Here is a 24,288-nt window from a genome sequence, read left to right as displayed (position 1 = left end):
GTCTCTGCTAGCAAAATTCCTATATATCTCTGACAAAACTCCATGACCTGCTCTGGTAGTCTGTCTTCACTGCTCAGAGAACTTCATATCCGACTGCACAATTACCCCCTGGTCTTTTTCATTTCTGCTACCCATATGCAATACCTTGCATTTGTCAATATTAAACTTTAGTTGCTACTTCTCAGCCCATTTACCTAACTTTTCTAGATCCTGTTGCAGTAGCATACCATCTTTACTATCATTAACAACCCTGCCAACCTTTGTATCATCTGCAAACTTGGACATTAGGCCTGATATACCTTTATCGATATCATTAATAACTACACAAAAGAACAATGTGCCTATCACCGAACCCTGGGGTACTCCACTAATAACATTAGTCCACGTAGAGCAGTCCATTTATTACCATGTTCTGCCATCTCCCACTCACCCATCCCTTTATCCATTGCAGCAACTTGCCCTTAATGCCATACTGCTCCAATTTGTACAGCAGTCTTCCATGTGCAACAGTTTCAAAAGCTTTCCTGAAATCCAAGTACAGCAGACTCTTGATTTACTGGGATCGGATTAACCGGGACACTTTAAGACTCCAAATTAAAAAAAAAAAAAATCAACACGAAATCATAAAATTCAAGTAATAACTAGATAGGTATAAAGAAAAGTTTTGCATGTCATAAATGAGCGACAAGAAGTGGCATTATAAGTCGTAATTAGGAGATTATTGTGCCTATTATCTTGCAACCCCCCAGTGTCTTCACACCCGTTGCTCAGAAAAAAATAAATAAAAAGAGACAAAATGTTTAGTTTGTTTTAGTGTGTCGCGTCGCACCACAAAAGGACAAATTTTGTTTCGTTATTTATGTCAGGAATGTTGGAATTTTTTTTATAGTAACTATGTTTTTTTTTTTTTTTTTTGGTTTAGAAATCGCGAAAATGATGAGCAAACGCAAGAAAATTAAACAAAAACTTGAAATTATTCAAAAGTTTGAAAACGGTGCATCCGTTAAATCTCTAAAGAACCATTATAATGTTGGTGACCAAACCATATGCGTCATTTTAAAAAATAAAAGGAAGCTAAATAAAGGGTCGATTTTAAATCAACCCTTTATTTAGCTTAAGTCTTTAAATCTTAAGTCATTATATTTAAATCATTAAATCTAATGATCTAAAATCGACATCGTAAAAAATAAATAGAAGCATCGTATTGGACATGTAAGTAGAAGTACGTGGTAAGTTTTTTAGTTTTTTTATCTATCGCCATATTTTTAAGTAGGTTGCTGAACATTTTTTGATACAGTAAGTCCCCAACTTACATAACTTTTTTTATATTTTTTTTATATGGCTGAAGATTTCAGTGAAGGGGACACGACACACAATTCACTATAATAACTTAAAAACCCACAGAATTCCAGCTATTGCTATTATCACAAATGCAATAAGATCGAATTTACTACACGTTTATAATTAGATACACTACCAGAAAAACCCAGTAACCTGGAAAGTGCAAATCGTTTTTATTGTTTTATGGCAGTGACCTCCAGAAATGTGTTTTAGTAAAATGTGAGCTCGTGTGGGGTGATAACAGTGAGTTTTCGCCTTAACCCTGTGAAGTTCTTTTCAGAAAATTTAATTTTGAATGTTATCACGGTGCCTACTAAGAGAATAAGTGACAGTGGTACTAGTAAATCGATCAAGAAAAGGAAAGCAAGCGATCGAGTTGGAACAGAAAATTAAAATAATAAGGATGTATGAAAATGGCTAAACATTAACAAGTATAGCATGGAATTCAGATTTGTCAGTGGCAACGGTGAACACAATAAAGTAGAAAGAGAATACGAGAAGCGATCAGCACAAATGAGGTCAACTATAATAACCAAGACTACGAAATACAAATCAGTTTTTACAGTACAATAACGCATGTTTTCTTTTCTTATGTGCCATTCCGGCTATTTCACTGCCGTCCCCAGACAAAGTTTTTAATTGAACTAAATTAAAAATATATAACTATTTTTCTTAATTCTTCTGAGGATATTATGTGGTTTTTTTAATTTTGGCATATCAGGGATATAGTAGCAATATTTTTTTTAGTCATTCCTGAGTTACGTAAAACTCGACTTATATAAGAAGTCCGGGAACATATCTCTTACGTATGTCGGGAACTTACTGTATTTTTGGATTAACTGGGAAATCGATTATCCAGGAATTTTTTTTTACCATCTATCCTGGGGAATTGAGAGTCTACTGTATACGATATCAAAATTATTTTTTGCATCCAGTTGCTTTGTGATCACATCGTAGTATCAATAAAATTTGTCAGACAAGACTTACCCTTAACAAACCCATGCATTGTCTAAACTATTATTGCAGTCTTGTCTAGGTGATCCTGCATCACTTCTTTAACCGGTGACTCCATTATTTTCCCCAGAACAGAAGTTAAACTAACAGGTCTATAATTATTTGTGTTACCCTTTGAACCTACTTTGTGAATTAGGAATACATTTGCACATCTCCAGTCCATGGAGATGTGCAAATGTATTGTATTTGCACACCTCCCCTGATTCTAAGAATGCTCTCATAATTATGGCTAAGGGTTTGCTTACTTCCCTCACTGCCTCTTTCAATAAAACTGGATAGATTCCATCTGCCCCAGGTGCCTTTTTTATGTTTAACTTCAACAATTTCTCCTACACTTTGCTCTTCATTATTACAAAATCATTTAGCTCCCTGTTAGAGTCTAGTAAAATTCTGTCCTCCCCTTCCTTACAGAATTCCTCATGTGTGAATGTAGATGCAAAATACTCATTCAGTTGGTCAGCTATCTCAGCAGGATCATCAACAGTTGAACCACCAACATCAAGTGGAGCAATCTGATTCGTCCCCTTCCTTCTAGAGTTTACATAAGTAAAGAAGTCTTTGTTGTTTTTCTTTCATTAACAACAAAGACTTCTTTGTTGTTAAAGCAGGACCATCTAGACAAGACTGCAGTTATACTTCAGACACAGCATGGGTTTGTTAAGGGGAACTCTTGTCTGACCAATTTGATTGGATACTACAAAATGGTCACAAAGGAACTGCATGCAAAACATAATTTTGATATCATATAGAGCCACTCCCAGATTTACGTAAGGGTTGCGTTCCACAGAACTCTACGTAAGTTGGAATTTTAGTTAAGTTGGAATTTAATGGCAGCAATGACAGTATACTACTGCAACAGATGTAGAAAAGTCAGACAGATGGCAATTGAAGTTTAGCATTAAAAAATGCAAAGTACTGCATATGCAGAGCAGTATTCCTAGATTAAAGCTCTAACTGTGTGATACTATACTCAGGGCAGTGGAAAATGAAAAAGACCTGGAATTAATTGCACAGTTGGATATGAAGTTCTTTGAGCAGTGCAGACAGGCAGCCAGAATAGCTCGTAGAGTTTTGTCAGTGATATTGAGGAACTTTTCTAGCAAGAAAAAGGTGATTATCTCATTGTACAAGGCAATGATTACATCACATCTTGAGAACTGCATACAGATATTGAGACCTCATTTTACGAAGGCAGAAAAGCTCGTTCTGCTCAGATGGGTGCAGAGAATGGCATCAAGATTGGTGAAGGGATTAACGGGTGTTCTTACCAAGAAAGGCTTCAGTTCCATATATTGCAGTGTCTGGAGACTAGACACCTGCAAGTTTATTTGATTGAGGTGTTTAAAGCTATGAAAGGATTGAGCAAGCTCAAGACTATGCACACGAGTAGTCATAAATTCAAAACTACTGGTGGGAAAAGCACAGGTGAAATGGAAAGGGTTTTTTTTTTTTTTTTCTTGGCTGATGCCATATAAGTTTGCTTTCTTGCATCATTTGCCACTACTAATGCTAATCCTAACATTTGACTAAAATTATGTATATATTTCCAATCGAGAAATAAACATAGGCTTGAGTGCTTTATTATCTTCAAACAACAGTTTACCTATGCACCATGTCGCTCAAGGAATACCTTAGATCAGGCCTTCTTAAACTATGGGTCGCAACCCCATTTGGGGTCACGTAGCAAAATTCTGGGGTCGCGAGAGATTTTAATGTCAAATATTTAAATACACGATTTTATAACATCTAGATGTGTATTTGTGCAGAGTCACACTCACACACCTGCACACAAACAAAGGGAGGAATGCGCGCGCACACGTGCAGCGAGACTATGATTCAATAACACTGACTGTAATGTGAACTAGTGTAGTATTGACGCTCTTCTAGTGTAGTCAACTGTCAGTGTTCCGCCGTAACGAGATTTTAGTTTTTTTTATTTATTCGGTAATTAATAAATCAATTATTATATGCAATATGTTATTTTTATATATTTATTGTATTTTAGGATCAAAATAATTTTTGGCCATGGATAAATGGCTGAACTTAAATAAGAATAGCAATGACGCAGATAATAATGCTACAAACTCTTCTCAGGCAGGACAAAATATTGAAAAACAGGCATCTTATGTGCGAAAAAGAAAATATGATGAGTCTTTTCTTCAATTTGGCTTTACATTTCAAAATTGTAAGGGTAATGAACAACCTCTTTGTTTGATCTGCAATGAATTATTGGCTCCGGAGAGTATGAAACCATCAAAATTAAAAAGACATCTTGAATCAAAGCATGTTTCGTATGTCAATAAACCAAAAGAATATTTTGAAAGACTGTATAAATCTTTAAATAAAGAAAAAAAATCCTTTGAAAAATTTATAACCATTAGTGAAAAATGTTTACTAGCATCATATGAAGTTTCATACTGTATTGCTAAAAATAAAAAGCCGTTCACCATTGGAGAAGATCTTGTATTACCTGCTGCTATTAAAATGGTAGAAATACTACATGGAAGTAAATGTGGCGATGATATTCGAAAAATTCCTTTGTCGAACGACACTGTCTCGAATAGAATTTCTGATATTAACAAGGACCAATTAGTGCAACTTATTACAAGAATTAAAGAAAGCCCAAAATTTTCAATTCAGTTGGACGAAACAACTGATATTACTAAATTGGCTCAGTTGTTAGTATATGTCAGGTACGTTTATAAAGAAAGCGTGGAGGAAGAATTGTTATTTTGTCGTCCTATGGAAGACCATACTACAGGGAAAGACATATATTGTAAAGTTGACGAATTTTTAAAAACTGAAGGTTTAGAATGGAAAAATTGCTGTGAAATATGCACAAATGGTGCAAGAGCGATGACCGGCAAAAATTTTGGTTTTAAATCATTTTTTCAAGCTGCTCATTATGATCATATAACTTTTACTCACTGCCTTATTCACCGAGAGGCCCTTGCAGCAAAAAAATTAGCACCAGAATTGAACGATGTGCTTCAGGATGCTGTTAAGATTATAAATTTTATTAAGAGCCATGCCCTTAACAGCCGCTTATTTTCAAATCTCTGTAAGGATACGGATTCCAACTACACAACTTTATTATTACATGCAGAAGTAAGACGGTTGTCAAGAGGTCAAAGTTTAAGAAGATTATTGCTATTAAAGGATGAGATCGAAATATTTTTAACTGAACGAAAATGTGAACTTGCTGCTTTTTTTCAAAATGACTTATGGCTATCCAAGCTGTGTTATTTGTCAGATATTTTTGCGAAATTAAACGATCTCAACTTGTCTCTCCAAGGAAAAAATTGCGATATATTTACTTCGAATGATAAAATTGAAAGTTTTATCAAAAAGATCAACATTTGGAAAAGTAGGGTAGAAAAAAATTCGTTCGAAATGTTTTCCAGTGTCGACAATTTTATAATCGAGAAAATTCATTGTAAAACTTTTATTGCAAAAATTATTGTAGATCACTTAAAAGCGCTAGAAACACAGTTCCGTACATATTTTATATTAAATATTGATTTCCAAAAAATAGTTTGGATTCAAAAGCCGTTTTGGATTGGCTTAAGTGAGATTGATCACCTGCCACTTAAAGCTCAAGAGGAATTTGCTGAGCTTTCGAGTGACTCAAACTTAAAACTACAATTTCAAAAAAAGTCCTTGACTGAATTCTGGATCGGAACTAGAACTGAATTTCCCACAATCGCTGATATGGCGTTAAATGTACTTCTGCCATTCAACACCACATATTTATGTGAAGTTACTTTCTCAGCTTTAACACATATTAAATCCCAGTATCGTTCAGCGCTAAAAAAAGTTGAAGAGGTCTTACGTCCAGCAGTGTCAAACATTCCACCAAGATTTAATTTGTTATGCAATAAAAAACAGGCACATCCATCTCATTAAATTTTTTACTTTTAATTTTAATTTAATACTTACCACTCAACGACTGCATTCGAATATATTCGAGCAAACTAAGACGGTCAGAATCCCCTTTTATTTATGTTATTGCAAAAAATGCAATTTTGATGAAAAATAGGTCATATAATTTTTGTAACTATAATAAATACAATTTTACAATTTTTTGTGCAATTTTTAATTTTAGATTTTTGTATGTTTCAAAACGAATTCTAAAACTATATATTTTCATATGTATATGTATATTGTTACCTAATAAATAAATCATCAAAAAATATTAATTTATCTTTCTTTTATATTTATATGGGGTCGCCAAGAAACTCGCAATCATAAATGGGGTCGTGAATGAAAAAAGTTTAAGAAGCCCTGCCTTAGATCATTCTATGGAAATAGCATCATCCAAATCGAAATTCTGTATACCAAATCCAATGGGTCATAATTGCTTAAACAATAGCAACTTTTTCAGAATCCGTTCAACAATATAAATGTGACTGAAATTGGTATGCCCTTTTTTTTATGCATTTGTAAAATTTTTAAACAATTTAATTATTAAAGTAAAAAAAAAAATTATCATTTTTGGAGGTTGCCCAAAGAGAAGTTATCCAAAGCTGAAAAGGCAACAATGAAAATAAAATTTTATTTTAAGCTGACATGTGTAGAGGGCACCTCCATAGCCTGATGGGTAGGAGCAACAGTGCGTAGCACATGCTTCTTGATTAGACCAGGGTTGGAGCCCATGAGTATGTCTGCCAGGGGCAAAGGTTGATGACGTTGTAGAGCGAATATCATCTTTTAAGGGCACAAAAGGTGATATAGTTGTACACGTTGGCACTAATAATATTAAGAGTAGGAGACCGGCAGAATTACTTAACAAGTACAGGTCACTGTTGAACAAAAGCCGAGAATTAGGGTTGAATTTGAAAGTGTCTGCAATTCTGCCCAGACACGATAGGAGGGAGTATATGATGAGAGCCTTGTCGATCAATTCGGCCCTGGAAAGATTGTGCAAGGCTCAAGGGGTAGAATTTTTTTCAGCCTGGACTCTACTTGTTAACAGGAGAGATTGCTTCTACAGGGATGGGATACACTTAAATAGAAAGGGTGCAAGAATATTTGCTGATGCTATCGAGGCAGTGTTAGGTGGGTCGGAAAACTGCTAGCTTGGGGGAGACAAAGACCAATAGATTGACAGTAGCCACTGGCAGAGGTGAAAGAGATTCTTGCACTGCTTCTATTAGAATGAGCAGAAGCCTGAAAAACAAGATGCATGGTATTTCAGAGACTGCTGGGAGCCATTGCGGTACAAGTAAACACATGGGTTGTGTTAGGGTAGCTCAGAATAGAAACAGGTGCAGGTATACTTGCGTGTACACCAATGCTAGGAGTTTAGTAAATAAATTTGATGAATTTGAGGTATTGCTCAAAACATCGAAGGCAGATATTGTTGGGATATCAGAGACGTGGTGTCACACAGATATAAGGGATGCAGAACTGCAATTTGGGGAGTACAACGTCTACAGAAAGGATAGACAGGATAGGAAGGTAGGAGGGGTTATGTTATTAGTTAAGAAACACATAAAAACCAAGGAAGTGAAGCCAGTCGACATCGCTGGACAGTGCAGTGTGGAGTCAGTTTGGTGTGACATAAACATTGGGAGATCAAAATTGAGAGTAGGAGTGTGCTATAGGCCTAATGACTCTGATGAGTATAATAAGGAACTGTACAGGGAAATAGAGTGGGCCAGTAAATCAGAGTGTCTTATAATGGGAGATTTTAATTTCCCAGATATTGATTGGAATTTGGGGGCTGGTTACTCACACACTAGCAGGACTTTTGTGGATTTATTGGATGATTGTTTTCTACATCAGCATGTTCGGGAGGCAACTAGAGGGAGTAATACTCTTGATTTGATTATCAGCAGTGATTCTTCATGCATTAAGAATCTGCAGATAAATGAACCACTAGGTGGCAGTGATCACAGTGTGCTGAAGTGGGATTTACTCAAAGAGGTAACTACCATTAGGGGTAAAGGGAAGGGTTATTGCTGTTCGTAAAGGCGACTACGATGGACTGAGACAGTATTTAAATTCTATACAGTGGGACCAACTGATGATGTTACCAACAGCAAATTCAAAATGGGAAGCATTCAAAGAACTTATCTTGGAAGCTACTAGGCTTTACATACCAACTAAGAAATATTGTTCAAGGTTTAGGCCAAAATGGATGTCAGATGAACTAATGAGGCATATGGCAGAGAAGAAAAATGCATGGGATACATACAAATTAACACATGACACAGAAGCCTATGATAGATACAAGTTGATATGCAACCAAGTTACAAAGGAGGTTAGGCAGGCGAAGGCAGATTACAAGAAATCCTTGGCAAGGGATGCAAAGAAAAACAGCAAAGAGTTCTTTACTTATGTTAACTCTAGAAGGAAGGGGATGAATCAGATTGGTCCACTTGATATTGATGGGTCAAGTGTTGATGATCCTGCTCAGGTAGCTAACAAACTAAATGAATATTTTGCATCGACATTCACACATGAGGAGTTATTCAGCGAGGGGAATGCCAGAGGTGTATTCAACTCTAGCAGTAAGCTACAGAATCTTGAAATAACTGGGAGTAAAGTGGAGGAGAAACTGTTGAAGATAAACACAAGAAAGGCACCCGGGGTGGATGGGATCTATCCAGTTATATTAAAGGAGGCAGCAAAGGAAGTAAGCAAACCCTTAGCCATAATTATGAGAGCTTCCTTGGACTCAGGGGAGGTACCCATAGACTGGAAATGTGCAAATGTGACCCCAATTCACAAAGGAGGATCAAAGGCTGACACAAGTAATTATAGACCTGTGAGCTTAACTTTCTGTTCCAGGAAAATTAATGGAGGCACTGGTTAAAGAAGCACTGCAGGATCATTTAGACAAGACTTCAGTTATAGCTCAGACACAGCATGGTTTTGTTAAGGGGAAGTCTTGCCTGACCAACTTGATTGGATACTATGATGCAGTCACAAAAGAACTGGATGCAGGGAATAACTTTGATATTATATACTTGGATCTTAGAAAGGCTTTTGATACTGTTGCACATGGAAGACTGCTACACAAATTGGAGCAGTGTGACATTGGAGGCAAATTGCTGCTATGGATAAAGGGGTGGTTGAGGGGGAGAAGACAGAGAGTGGTAATCAATGGACACTGCTCATCGTGGACGGATGTTATTAGTGGAGTCCCTCTGGGCTCAGTGTTTGGTCCATTATTGTTTTCTGTATTTATAAATGATATTGATGATGGTATATCGGGCTTAATGTCCAAGTTTGCAGACGATACAAAGGTTGGCAGGGTTGTCAAGGACACTACTGACACTATGCTGCTGCAACAGGATCTGGAAAGGTTGAGCAGATGGGCTGAGAGGTGGCAAATGAAGTTTAACATTGATAAATGTAAAGTACTACACATGGGAAACAGCAACCCCAGAGCAACGTATCAACTCTGTGGTACTACACTGACAGTGGTAGAGAATGAAAGGGACTTGGGGGTGGTTGTGCAGGCAGATATGAAGTTCTCTGAGCAGTGCAGACGGGCTGCAAGAGTAGCTCATGGAGTATTGTCAATGATATACAGGAATTTTTCCAGCAGGGATAAGGAGGTGATTATTCCGTTGTATAAGGCGATGGTCAGGCCACACCTAGAGTACTGTATACAGGTCTGGAGACCTCATTTCAAGAAGGATGTAGAGCTGCTGGAACGAGTACAGAGAAGGGCAACAAGATTAGTGAATGGAACAAAGGGGTGCTCTTACGAAGAAAGGCTTAAGTTTTGAAAATTACAGTGTCTGGAGACTAGGCACCAGCGAGGTGATCTGATAGAGGTATATAAAGCCTTGAATGGTTTAAGCATGCTCAATGCTGATGGGATTCTTCCTCTAGCTCAGAAAAATCACCTGAGAGGGCATAAATTCAAATTGAGGAAAGACAGATGTAGGATAGACGTGCGGAAATTTGCCTTTAGCCAGCGGGTGGTTGGTTGGTGGAACAGACTTCCATCCCTTGTGGTGGAGGTTGATAGCCTAAATAAGTTTAAGGCTCAGCTGGACAGGTATTTTGAACGAACAGAGGGGTGAAGTGGAAGTGGGTTTTTTTTTTTTTTTTGGCTGATGCTGCATAAGCTTGCTTTCTTGCATCAAATGCCTCTACTAATGCTAATGCTAATGACCACCAAATACGGAGGATGTGGAAAGGTCAGTGAATATCCACCGCATATCCCTGGAGCAACATGGCCTTAGTTGCTAATGCTCCTAAAAACCAATTAACAAACAAACATGTGTAGAAACATTATTTTCTTCAAATAAAATAATTAAAAATAAGCACAGGGCTTGACTAAATGATGCAACTAGCACCATATCCTTCTACAAGCCCAATTTTGATAAAATGGTATGCATAATCAGGGCTGTGTTAAGATGGAAGCCTGAAAGCAATGGTAATCAGGCTAGCTCTCAGGGCCAGCAGAATACATAGTACTGATGGGATAATTCAATGTAGTGAGCAGTTTAAAAATGAATGCAGAATTACTGGAACTTTTCATGTAGTGGGGAAGGGCATTTTTTTTTTTTTTTTTTTTTTTTGTTTAAATCTGGCCATTGAAGCCTTGAAGGTTCTGAATGAAACGAGAGGATTTCACTGCAGCATACATGTATTTTTTTAAATTTTTTTTCTGAATTTTTAAAATATTATTTTCATTAATAATATTTGTTTGAAAAATATCTTTAATTCTGATATTTATTAAAACTAATACAAAAACAGATACATCAATATACCAAAAACAAATATATATTTATTTTTTGTATAAAAACAAATATAAAATATAGAAGTAGTAAGCTAATTATAATTATTTTGTATTTTGAAACATCATAAAATATAATTAAATAAATTAATATTTTAAGAATTATATATTCATTTTCTGCAATTTCAGTAGCAGCTGCATATACGAATCTGAAATTTTAGAAGTGATAATGAACCCTTATGGGCTTAAACTATGCCTAATCAATGGTTTAATGTAAATGAAATACAGATTAAAGTTCAATATGTATATATTCATATATAGCATTGTACAATATATATGCTGTCAAAATTGTATAAAAAAGTGGACCTTTCATGTACTTGAGATAGAGAGATATATGCCTGGCAAATTCCTTCATCATTCCCAAGATGCTCACATATGGAAAGAAAAATCCCAAATTCCTATAAAGAAATGTAAATTATTGGGGAATATTCATTATGAAAGAGGAACTGTTGTGATGATTGGTAACTTGCATTTTATTTATTTCACCATATTAATATTGTTAAAAAAGTATATGTACATAAACAAAAATATTTCACCAACAGGAAAGAATAAGGAACCATGCAAAGTGCAAATACTCTTGTCCTTTATTCATATGGACACTGATAGTAAAGTAATGCTGATAGTAAAAATTGCACATTTCAAAGTGCATATAATGTAAACCCTCAATTTAACAAACCCCAATTTAACTGACTACAGAAAATAACAGACAGCTTTCACAGAATGAGGAAGCTGTCTGTTATTATTCATCCATACATAATCAAGTGTAATTATCACCAATACATACATAATCTCTGTAATAACGGAGAGTGAAGTGGAGGAGAAATTGTTGAAGTTAAACATAAAAAAGGCCCCTGGGGTGGATGGAATCTATCCAGTTATACTGAAGAAGGCAGCAATGTAAGTAACAAACCCTTAGCCATAATTATGAGAGCTTCCTTAGATTCAAGGGAGGTCCCCATGGATTGGAGATGTGCAAATGTATCCCCAATTCACAATGGGGGTTCAAAGGGTGACGCAAATAATTATAGACCTGTTAGTTTAACTTCTGTTCTGGGGAAAATAATGGAGTCATTGGTAAAAGAAGTGATGCAGGATCGCCCAGACAAGACTGCAGTTATAGTTCACACACAGCATGGAATTGTTAAGGGCAAGTCTTGTCTGACCAATTTGATTGTATACTATTGTATAAATCTCCAGCAATTTACTATGATGTGGTCACAAAGGAACTGAATGTCAAAAATTATTTTGATATCATATACTTGGATTTCAGGAAAGCTTTTGATACTGTTGCACATGAAAAACTGCTGTACAAATTGGTGCAGTATGGCATTAAGGGCAAGTTGCTGCAATGGATAAAGGGATGGTTGAGTGGGAGACGACAGAGAGTGGTAATAAATGGACACTGCTCTACGTGGACTAATGTTATTAGTGGAGTCCCCCAGGGTTTGGTGCTGGGCGCATTGTTGTTTTGTGTATTTATCAATGATATCGATGAAGGAAAAATCAGGCTTAATGTCCAAGTTTGCAGATGATACAAAGGTTGGCAGGGTTGTTAATGATAGTAAAGACAGTATGCTATTGCAATAGGATCTTCAAAAGTTAGGCAGATGGGATGAGAAGTGGCAACTGAAGTATTACATTGACAAATGCAAATTATTGCATATGGGTAGCAGTAATCCAAGAGAAATGTACCAATTGTGTGGGTGGTACTACACTCAGGGAGGTAGAGAATGAAAAAGAACTGGAAGTAATTGTGTGCAGTCAGATATGAAATTCTCGGAGCAGTGTAGATGGGCTGCCATAGTAGATCACTGCCATGGTCAATGATATACAGGAATTTTGCTAGCAGAGACAAGGAGGTGATTATCCCTTTGTTTAAGGCAATGGTCAGACCACTTCTTGAGTACTGCGTACAGGTCTGGAGGCCTAATTTTAGGAAGGATGTAAAGTTGCTAGAATGAGTACAGAGCAGGGCAACAAGATTGGTGAGAGGAACAAAGGGGTGCTCTTACCAAAAGAAGCTTAAGTGCTGTAAGTTGCAGCATCTGGAGCCTAGGCACCTGCAAGGTGATCTGATTAAGGTGTAAAAGGCCTTGAATGGTTTGAGAAGGCTCAATGCTGATGGGATACTTTGCATTTGCATGGATTAAGAACCTAAGGGGGCATGGATTTAAATTGAGGAAAGACAGTTGTAGAATAGTGCGGAAGTTTGCCTTTAGCCAGCAGGTAGTTGATTGTTGGAACAGACTTCCATCTGTTGTTGTTGTGGAAGTTAGCATTAACATTAGTTGAGGCATATGAAATTGCCAGCAACTGGCAATCCCCAGCTCTTGAAATCTCCAGCAATTTACTCTCTAGGCTGCTGCTCATTACAATAGAAGCAGTGCAAGAATCACTTTTTCCTCTGCTTGCGGCTACTGTTAATCTCTTAGTCTGTGAATCCCACCAGGCTAGCAGTTTTCTGACCCCTCCTAACACTGCCTTGGCAGCATCAGCAAATATTCTTGCACCCTTATTATTTAAGTGTATCCCATCCCTTTAGAAGCAGTCTCTCCTGTTAGCAAGCACAGTCCACACTGAAAAAAAATCTACTACACGAGACTTGCACAATCTCTCCAGGGTCGAATTGATTGACAAGCCTCTCATCATACTCCCTCCTATTGTGTCTGAGCAGAATTGCAGACACTTTCAAATTTAACCCTAACTCGCGACTTTTTTTCAACATTGACCTGTACTTGTTAAGTAGAGTAAAGAGAAGAAGAATGCACTTATTAAGTGGAAGTAAAGAGAAGAATATCATCATTCTTCTCTTTCTGGGTGATTACCTTCTACTTCTGACTCTTGTTTCCTCTCTAAATTTAATTACAAACCTCAGGATGTAATTAAATTTTTTTTGGCTGGGGCAGCAAAAGCCTCAGGTCTCCTTGCACCTTATGGCTAATTATAATAGCTTAAATAAATTTAAAGCTGAACTAGACAAACATTTGGAGTGACCGGATGGGTGAAATGGGAAGGTTTTTTTTTTTTTTTTTTTTTTTGGCTAATGCTGTATAGGCTTGTTTTCTTGCATCATTTGCCTCAACTTAATGCTAATACTAAATTGACATAACTGTCTCAGTCTGATGCTATTTACCATCAGTTAGACCTTTAATTAAGAATAAAGAAAACTTAAGTCAACTAATAAGGGCATTGGCCTTCTTTTTTTTTTTTTGATTATCAACACAGTATCAGATAACCCAATGACTTACACACCCATTATTCTCAATGTTACTTATAAATCTTTCCAAAATTATTGATAAGCTTTTGTAGTTATATTTGTTGCAGTATTCTTTTTATATTTGCATATTTTTCTGTTTCATTTTGTGAGTAATTTTTAAGGTAACTGTTTTTCATTAATTGCTTTTTTAACTTACTCATTTCATATTTCAATCTTTTCCTTTTCTTACTTATAGCTTAATAAGCTGATCTGTGTATATCTGTGTGCAAATTTCACCATTAATCCTCTATACCGATAAGCCAAGACATTATGACCACCTACCTAATATGATGTTGGTCCTCCAAGTGCAGTCAAAACAGCTCGTACCTGGCAAGGTATGAATGCTACAAGATTTTTAAATGTCTTGTGGTACCTGGTACCAACATGTAACCAGCAGATCCTTTAACTCCTGTAAGGTCCGTGGTTGAGACGCTGCAGATCAGAGTTGCTGTTCCAACACAAACCACAGATACTCGATGGGATTGATGCCTGGGGAATTTGTAGGCCAGGGCAATACCTGGAAGCCTTCCTCATGTTCTGCAAAACAGTCTCGAATAATCCGGGTGGTGTGGCATGGCACATTATCCTGAAAGTACCGCCAGAGGGGAAGCGCGTTGCCATGAAAGGGTGTACCTGGTCAGCAACGATGTTTAGGTAGGTGATAGACATCACAGTGCCCAGCACATGGATGACTGGACCAGGATATCCCAGCAGAACAACGCCCAAAGCATGACACCGCTGCCACCAGCTTGTTTTCGTCCCATGGTGCATCCAGGCGGCATCACTTCCCCAGGTAAACGATGCACACATACCTGGCTGTCCACATGGTGCAACAGGAAACATGATTCATCAGACCAGACGACCTTCTTCCAATCACTCAAGGTCCAGTTTCGATGCTTGTGTGCCCACTGTAGACGCTGTCGCTGGTGAACCTTGGTTAGCATGGGCACTCAGAATGGCCTGTGGCTATGCAGCCCCATTTTCAGCAGGGTTCGATGTACTGGGTGTTGTGACACATTACTCCCATCACCAGCATTCCAATTACCAGAGAGTTGCACCATAGTTGCCCTTCTGTTGCCACGTACCATCTGGGAGAGCCTTCGCTCCCTTCAAGCATCGATGATGCCGTGGTCATCCAATACCTCGCCAGCGGTTCATGGATTTTCCCTCCTCGGACCACTTTCGGTGGGTACTAACCACGGCTGACCGTGAGCACCCCACCAGCTGTGCCAATTCAGATATGCTTTGACCCAGTTGTCTGGCCATTACAATTTGGCCTTTGTCAAACTCGCTTAAGTTTGCTGCCTTTCCCATCTGAAGAACAAGAGTAACACTGATTAACGGAGCTCAGTATCAGGTGTTCTTTTTTACTGTGTCCCAACCTGTGCACATGCCGTAGTTCACCTGCAATTGCTTCGATTTGCATAACGACTCACGGGTCATAATGTTTTGGCTCATCGGTGTATATTTTAACTGGACTTATTGTTTAATTATGATATAAAATTTTATTCCTATTTTCATTTAATAGATATGCTTTATAAACTTCTTCAACTTTAGATTTATCTTTATATTAGACTTTCTTGATTTTGTCCACATTTCTATTTTTGATACTAAAGTAATGATCTGAGCATTACTTGTGAACATACACTTGTGATCAAAAACATGATGAATACACCCCTGTCTCCAAGAGTGGTGCATCCCACAACACCTGGGAGTGACATCACAGCCTATACAGTGATGGCATGGGTAGTGCCTGCCAGTTCGTCAGTATGACACCCGTGCAATGGGAAAAGGGAAGGACCTGACGGAGTTGGAACGGGGAATGATTTGCGGCCCTAGGAAGGCAGGGGTCAGCACCAGCATTTCAGCAACTGTTGGCATTGTTGGCTGTTCAAGGGCTGCCATAGTAGAAGGCATGGCAGGAATAATCTGAAGAGGGACACACACAACCACTCAACATGCTGGGATGGGGAAACTACCAATGGATGACAGCCGAGATGAATGACAGTTGGGCTGCACAGAGAAATGTTTCTGAGCACACCATCCAGCGGATGCTCTTACAGATAGGCTTACAGAATAGGCAACCTGTTCATGTGCCCATTTTGACTGACCATCATTGACACCTCTGCGCGCAGTGGGCATGGGAGCACTGTTCCTAGGCATTGGATGACTGGAAAAGAGTTGCCAGGTGTGATGAATCAAGGTTCTAGCTCTATCATGCTGATGGACAGGTGCATATTCAGCAGTGAGCAGGTGAATAGCTGCAACCAAACTGTGCAGTTGGACAAAAACATGCAATGGTATCATGGTTTGGGGGAATGTTTTCATGGACATCACTAGGCCCCCTCATCCCCAATGAACACACCCTCACTGCTAGATCCTATCTCAATATTGTTTCAAACCAAGTTTTTCCCTAGATGGTGACCATGTATCCAGATGGCACTGGATTCTGTCAACAAGACAATGCCTGTCACAAGGTCCTCATTGGGCAGGAATGGTTCAAGGAATTTGCATGCTTCCCTGGCTGCCAAATTCCACAAGATCAATCCCATCACACATTTGTGGGATGTGGTGGACGCAACATACACCAGTTCATGCCAGTGCCTTGCTCCATTGCCGAACTCCACGATATCCTTCGGTCCAGATGGTCCAAGATACCTTCTGCAGTTTCATAAAGTTGATGGTATGCCAGGTGCAAGCAGTTATCATGCTGAAGGCAGTTCAACACACTATTAGGCAGGTAGTTATAATGTTTTGGCTCATGATTTTATATCATTGACATACAGACACCTCTATACCTGTTAAATGTGAAACTAATTTTCTATTATAATGATCAAATCTATAATTGATCTATATTATTTTATGCTTCACGTATATTCAAATTATCATGACAACTGTGATTCTATATTTCTGAAATATTTTCAGAAAATGTTTGGTGTGAGAATTAGTTTTTTAAATGAAGAATGTATTTCAATTTTTCTATCATAGCCTTCAAAAAGCAATTCAGCAGCAAATTGTATCACATCTTTTATTAACACACCGTCATGGAAAATTTTATATGATGCAAATCGCTCTTTTCCCCCCCTACTAATTTCTTTAAAATAACTTGCTGTGTTGCTAGTTTCAATTTCAAACTTAGGAAGTATTACTCTTTGAACAGTAAACACAAACTTTTGCCCTATACAGCTATCCCAGAGTATAAGCAAAAAACTAATTAAGTTCTTTGGCTGTGAAGAAATACACCCATACTCTAGTAAAAAATAAATGAGGAAAGATATATCTCAGTAATACTTAGTGAGTCATTTACAAAACTGACATATCTTCAATGAATTATGCATAAGAAATTAATATGTTAACACTTTATGTTGCTAATGCTTAGCAACAAAAAAAAATGATGGACCCTCAATTATGAAATACTTTCGCACATATCTTTTAGAAATCACAATAACTGTGAGCTGTTCTGGTGTTTAAACTGATTTTATAGAGGAAGGAGAGATGTATGATAGTGTCATATGATATGATGTATAGTGCAACCTCGATATAATGCGCTGCTTCATACTGCCATTTCAGACATACTGTGGGTATGATCATCTCCCCAAAATGAATTATAAAAAAGTAGCATGTTCAAGAATTAGCAATTTCATATTGAAAACGGGAAAAAGTGAATACTGTACTGCATATACTCGTATACCATATTTCTAAGAGTGGAAATTAGCTATTTGACTGTTTATTTGCCTCACTATATTCAGTATTCAGTTGCAGCGTAATTTTTGTGAAAAACAGGATTCAGAGACTAATTATTGTAGACATCCAGTTTCTCCCCTTGGCTAGAGATGCCATAAAAGAGTATATCAGTGGAATGCTAATTACAAACAGTTACCTCTGGAGGGAATTACAGCTACTGTAATTAATCACATTAATTACAGTAGCATTACATTAATTACAGTAGCATTACATTAATTACAGTAATTACTAGAAGTTACACTTAGGATAGCAAAAACTGCTAGGGGCTAAACTAGACAAAAATATACACAAACTGGCAAGTAATTTATGGAGAAATAAATCACTTGTCAGTTCATTTCAGCACTATGATAGGCTAAATAGTTTGGTTTGACTTAGTTTTCTTAAAACTTGGCAAATTCCGAGGCATCAGAAATAACTACACAGCAAAATTAGTAAATCAGTACAACTGAAGTAATGGTCATGAAAAGAAAAAAATTATACAGTTGAAGAAAAGTTAGACTATTGAAAGAGTTAGGAGTGGCAAAACAAAATCTGCATTTGATAACATTACAGCAGCAGAAGCATTTTCTGAATTTCTGCATAATGTAATTGAAGATGGTGAATTAGCAGATGACCAGTTGTACAACTGTGATGAAACAGCACTGTACTCAAAACTAACAAAGAGAGAATTACTGTGTTACTGTGCCTAAACTAGACTGGAAATCACAAGCTAAAGCCATTGTACATTGGTAAAAGTTGATGTTTGTTTGTTATTTAGTTTTTAGGAGCATTAGCAACTAAGGCCATATTGCTCTGGGATATGCGGTGGTCATTCCCTGACCTTTCCGCATCCTCCGTATTTGGTGGTGACGGGCTTGAACCCCGGTCTAATCAAGAAGCGTGTGCTACGCACTGCTGCTCCTTCCCACCTGGCTACGGAGGTGCCTGGTAAAAGTTGAAGTTCCGGATGCTTAAAGCACATAAACATGAAATCTTTACACTGTGATTTATAAAGATAGCTCCAACTTGGATGATGAGTGACACTTTTGCTTCACCGTTTCAAAGTGAGTTAATACCATTGGTGAGACACAGTTGTTTTCCAAAAAAACTTGAAGAAAAGGCTCTGTTACTGCTGGAACACTGTCCAGCATATCCTTTGGCTGATGCCCTGAAATCGATGCAAGATCGGAGTCACATTTCTGCCAAGGAGCAAGCTGCACTAATTCAGCCACAGATCAGGGCATTATTCGAACCTTCAAAGCCTTCTATCAGAGTTAGCGACTTTCTGGTGTTGTGAACTCAGAAATTCAAGCTCTAGAACTTCTGAAAACATAACACAATATTGGATTGGCTTGGGAGAAAGCAATTGAAAACTGCTGAAAAAAATATATTGGAAAAGACAAAATCACTAATAATAACCTTGAATCAGTACCATTTTCAGAACAAGAAGCAAAAGCTGTTTGTAACATATCTGGTGGTAGTCTTGGAGCAATGCCCTGGACTGATTGGACTGAAGTGGATGGAAGCTCCAGCTGTGCATTACCTGAGAGAGGAAGAAATCGCAGCCTCTGTGAACAGTGGGAATACAATCAACAAACAGATGATGAGTGACATAGAGAGTGACCCAGAAGATAATGTGGATGACTCATGTAAGAAAAAAACACCAGAAATTAACAAAGTGCTTTAAAACATTTAATGAGGTGATGGGTTAGAACGTCAGAGTGGTAGTGAACATCTTCATTTATTGCATCTGACCACTATTAAGAATTATGTACTGAAATAATGCTGTCATCAGTTACAGCAAACAAAATTGCATCATTATTTCAGAATGGATGCATTGTGCATTAGTAGAATGTAAAGGGAATAATCCCCTGGCATTGTCTGCCGTGAAGGGAATTTGTCACTTACCAATGTACACCTATATTTTAAATTTGGTAGGACAAATAAAGATTTATAACCTTTAATACTTTATGTCTTTTAGTCTTCATACTCATAAAACATTATTAAATAAAATATTTATTTAATAAGTAAAGTGTATTTATGTTAAAAAAAAAAACTAGGAAAAAAATGGTAAAAGTTTTTTGGCTATAATGTGCTTCGCTTATAATGTGGGTATTAAAGTTGTTGCCTGATACCTGCATTATATTGAGGTTGCACTGTATGTTAGAAATTCATCTGCATCTAAATAATACTGAAGAAGATGGTTAAGCTTTGACACAGATATTTTTAAAATTACTTCAAAGAATATGATGGTTGTATCTCTAAGACTATTACAGAAAAAAAAAAAAAAAACACTAATTATACCATTAAACAAATGCAGAAATTTTAAGTAAAAATTAGGTTTCATCTTAGCAAGGTGTGATTCTGATACCTGCGTAAGATACCCAAACAAGATGCTCTAATAATCAAATAAAAATAACTCATAAAATACAAGAAACTAAAGTGGCCCTCACTCTTCGTAGTGCAAATGCACAACTCCCTGCCCAAGAAGTGCATCCCACACCCACAACAGTATAACATCTACAAAGTTGAAATAAAATACAGACAGAGAACCCACAGAGTAGGAGAATGGCAGAATTATTTAACAAGTACAAGTCAATGCTGAAAAAATGCCATGAGTTAGGGTTGAATTTGAAAGTGTCTGCAATTCTACCCAGACATGATAGGAGGGAGTATATGATGGGAGCCTTGTCGATCAATTCAGCCCTGGAGAGATTGTGCAAGGCTCAAGGGGTAGAATTTTTCTCAGCCTGGTATGTGCTTGTTAACAGGAGAGACTGCTTCTACAGGGTTGGGATACGCTTAAATAGAAAGCGTGCAAGAATATTTGCTGATGTTATCGAGGAAGAGTTAGGTGAGTCGGAAAATTGCTAGCTTGGGGGGGATACACGGACTAATAGATTAACAGTAGCTGCTGGCAGAGGTAAAAGTGATTCTTGCACTACTTCTATTGAAATGCAATTGAGCAGCAGCCTGGAAAGCAAGGCAATGGGAATTTCCAGGACTGCTGGAGTCATATGTTATGTTATGTTATGTTATTTGGTCTTTAGGAGCATTAGCAACTAAGGCCATATTGCTCCGGGGATATGCGGTGGTCATTCCCTGACCTTTCTGCATCCTCCATATTTGGTGTTCACGAGCTCAAACCCCAGTCTAATCAAGAAGCATGTGCTATGCACTGCTGCTCCTGCCCACCTAGCTAGGAGGCGCCACTGAGAATCATAGTGGAACAAGTAAATACATGGGCAGTGTTAGGGTAACTAAGAGTAGAAACAGATGCATGTATACTTGCATATACACCAATGCTAGGAGTATTTCGATGAGCTTGAAGTGCTACTCAAGACAACAAAGGCAGATATTGTTGGGATATCAGAGACATGGTGTCACACAGACATAAGCAGTGCAGAACTGGAATTTGGGGAGTACAATGTGTACAGAAAGGATAGACAGGACAGAAACGGAGGAGGGGTTATGCTGTTAGTTAAGAAACACACAAAATCTAAGAAAGTGCATCCAATTGATGTTTGTGGACAATGCAATGTTGAGTCTGTTTGGTGTGACATAAGCACTGGGAAAGGAAAAATGAGAGTAGGTGTGTGTTATAGGCCAAATGAATCTGATAACTATAATGAGCAATTCTGCAGAGAAATAGATTGGGCCAGTAAATCAGTGTGTCTTATAATGAGGGATTTTAATTTCCCGGAGATTGACTGGAATTTGGGTTGGTCACTCACACACTAGCAAGGCTTTTGTGGATTTATTGGATAATTGTTTTCTACAGCAGCATGTTGGGGAGGCAACTACCGGGAGTAATACTCTTGATCTGATTATCAGTAGAGATTCTTCTTCATTAAGAATCTGCAGATAAAGGAACCACTAGGTGGCAGTGATCACAGTTTGCTGAATTGGGATTTACTCAAAGAGGTACCTACCATCAAGGGTAAAGGGAAGGGTTTTTGCTTTCGTAAAGGTGACTACGGTGGTCTGAGACAGTATTTAAATTCTATATAGTGGGACCAACTGATGATGTTACTAACAGCAAATTCAAAATGGGAAGCATTCAAAGAATTAATCTTGGAAGCTACTAGGCTTTTCATGCCAACAAAGAAATATTGTTCAAGATTTAGGCCTAAATGGATGTCAGATGAACTAATTAGACATGTGACAGAGAAGAAAAATGTATGGGATACATATAAATTAACACGAGACACAGAAGCCTATGATAGATATAAGCTGGTCTGTAACCAAGTTACCATTATTATTATTATTAATAGCCATATGGTGCAAGGAAGCCTCAGGCTTATACTGCACCAGGAAAAAAAAAAAAGTTTCCGAGTTACCCTGAGAGAGAGAGAGAAGTAGAAGGGCATCACCAAGAAGGAGAAGAATGATGATATCGAGCTCTGGACCCTGGGTGTGCCAAACCCATACTCACCAGATGTCAGCCTCCGGTGTTACAAAGGAGATTAGGCAGGCGAAGGCAGATTATGAGAAATCTTTGGCAAAGGATGCAAAGAAAAACAGCAAAGAGTTCTTTACTTATGTAAACTCAAGGAGGAAGGGGATGGATCTCATTTGTCCACTTGATATCGATGGTTCAACTGTTGATAATCCTGCTTACGTAGCTAACAAACTAAATGAATATTTTGCATCTACATTCACACATGAGGAGTTATTCAGAGAGGGGAATGCCAGAGGTGTATTCAACTATGGCAGTAAGCCAGATAATCTTGTAATAGCTGAGAGTAAAGTGGAGGAGAAATTGTTGAAGATAAACATAAAAAAGGCACCTGGGGTGGATGGAATCTATCCAGTTATATTAAAGGAGGCGGCAAAGAAAGTAAGCAAACCCGCCATAATTATAAGAGCTTCCCTGGACTCAGGGGAGGTACCCATGGACTGGAGATGTGCAAATGTGACCCCAGTTCACAAAGGAGGATCAAAGGCTGACACAAGTAATTATAGACCTGTTAGTTTAACTTCTGTTCCAGGGAAATTAATGGAGGCACTGGTTAAAGAAGCATTGCAGGATCATCTAGACAAGACTTCAGTTATAGCTTGGACACAGCATGGGTTTATTAAGGAGAAGTCTTGTCTGACAAATTTGATTGGATACTATGATGTCACAAAGGAACTAGATGCAAAGAGTAACTTTGATATCATATATTTGGATCTTACAAAGGCCTTTGATAATGTTGCACATGGAAGACTGCTGCACAAATTGGAGCAGTGTGGCAATGGAAGCAAATTGCTGCTATGGATATAGGATGGTTGAGTGGGAGAAGACAGAGAGTGGTAATCAATGGACACTGCTCTTCGTGGACTAATGTTATTAGTGGAGTCCTTAGGGTTCAGTGTCGGGTCTATTGTTGTTTTCTGTATTTATAAATGATACTGATGATGGTTTAATGTCGAAGTTTGCAAACGATGCGAAGGTTGGCAGTGTTGTTAATGACACTAATGACTGTACGCTGCTGCAATAGGATCTAGAAAAGTTGAGCAGATGGGCTGAGAGGTGGCAAATGAAGTTTAACATTGACAAATGTAAAGTACTACATATGGGAAGCTGTAATCCCAGAGTAACGTATCAACTCTGTGGAACCACAGTGACAGTGGTAGAGAATGAAAAGGACCTGCGGGTAATTGTGCAGGCAGATATGAAGTTTTCTGAGCAGTGCAGATGGTCTGTAAGAGTAGCTCATGGTGTGTTGTCAATGATATACAGGAATTTTTCTAGCAGGGATAATTTTTATTATTATTATTATTTTTTTTAGCCATATGGTGCAAGGAAGCCTGAGGCTTATGCTGCACCAGCCAAAAAAAATTTCCGAGTAACCCTGAGAGAGAGAGAGAGAGAGAGAGAGAGAGAGAGAGAGAGAGAGAGAGAGAGAGAGAGAGAGAGAGAGAGAGAGAGAGATTCAAAGAAGTGGAAATTAATCACCAAGAAAGAGAAGAATGATGATATCCAGCTCAGGACCCTGGGTTTGCCAAGCCCATACTCACCAGATGTGAGCCCCTGGGGTAAGGAGCTAATTATCCCCTTGTATAAGGCAATGGTCAGGCCACACCTTGAGTACTGTATACAGGTCTAGAGGCCTTATTTCAAGAAGGATGTAGAGCTGTTGGAATGAGTACAGGGTTGCTCTTACAAAGAAAGGCTTACATTTTGCAACTTACAGCTGAAGACTAGGCA

General features: G+C 37.9%; 1 protein-coding gene across 1 annotated transcript in view; it reads right to left on the bottom strand.

The window, feature by feature from the left end:
* Positions 1-24,288, bottom strand: part of LOC150090919 (tetratricopeptide repeat protein 29-like) — a 99,251-nt gene that overhangs the window by 27,234 nt on the left and 47,729 nt on the right. The window contains exon 4 of the mRNA XM_090380666.1: positions 11,423-11,514. Within this exon, the coding sequence (XP_090236792.1) occupies positions 11,423-11,514 (92 nt within the window). The remainder of the gene's footprint in view (positions 1-11,422; positions 11,515-24,288) is intronic.

Source organism: Mastigoproctus giganteus, chromosome 1 (assembly GCF_048544385.1).
Source record: "Mastigoproctus giganteus isolate SK-2022 chromosome 1, ASM4854438v1, whole genome shotgun sequence".
Classification (NCBI taxonomy): Eukaryota; Metazoa; Arthropoda; class Arachnida; order Uropygi; family Thelyphonidae; genus Mastigoproctus; species Mastigoproctus giganteus.
Note: the sequence above shows the minus strand (reverse complement) of the source record. Positions and strands in the feature narration are given on the sequence as shown.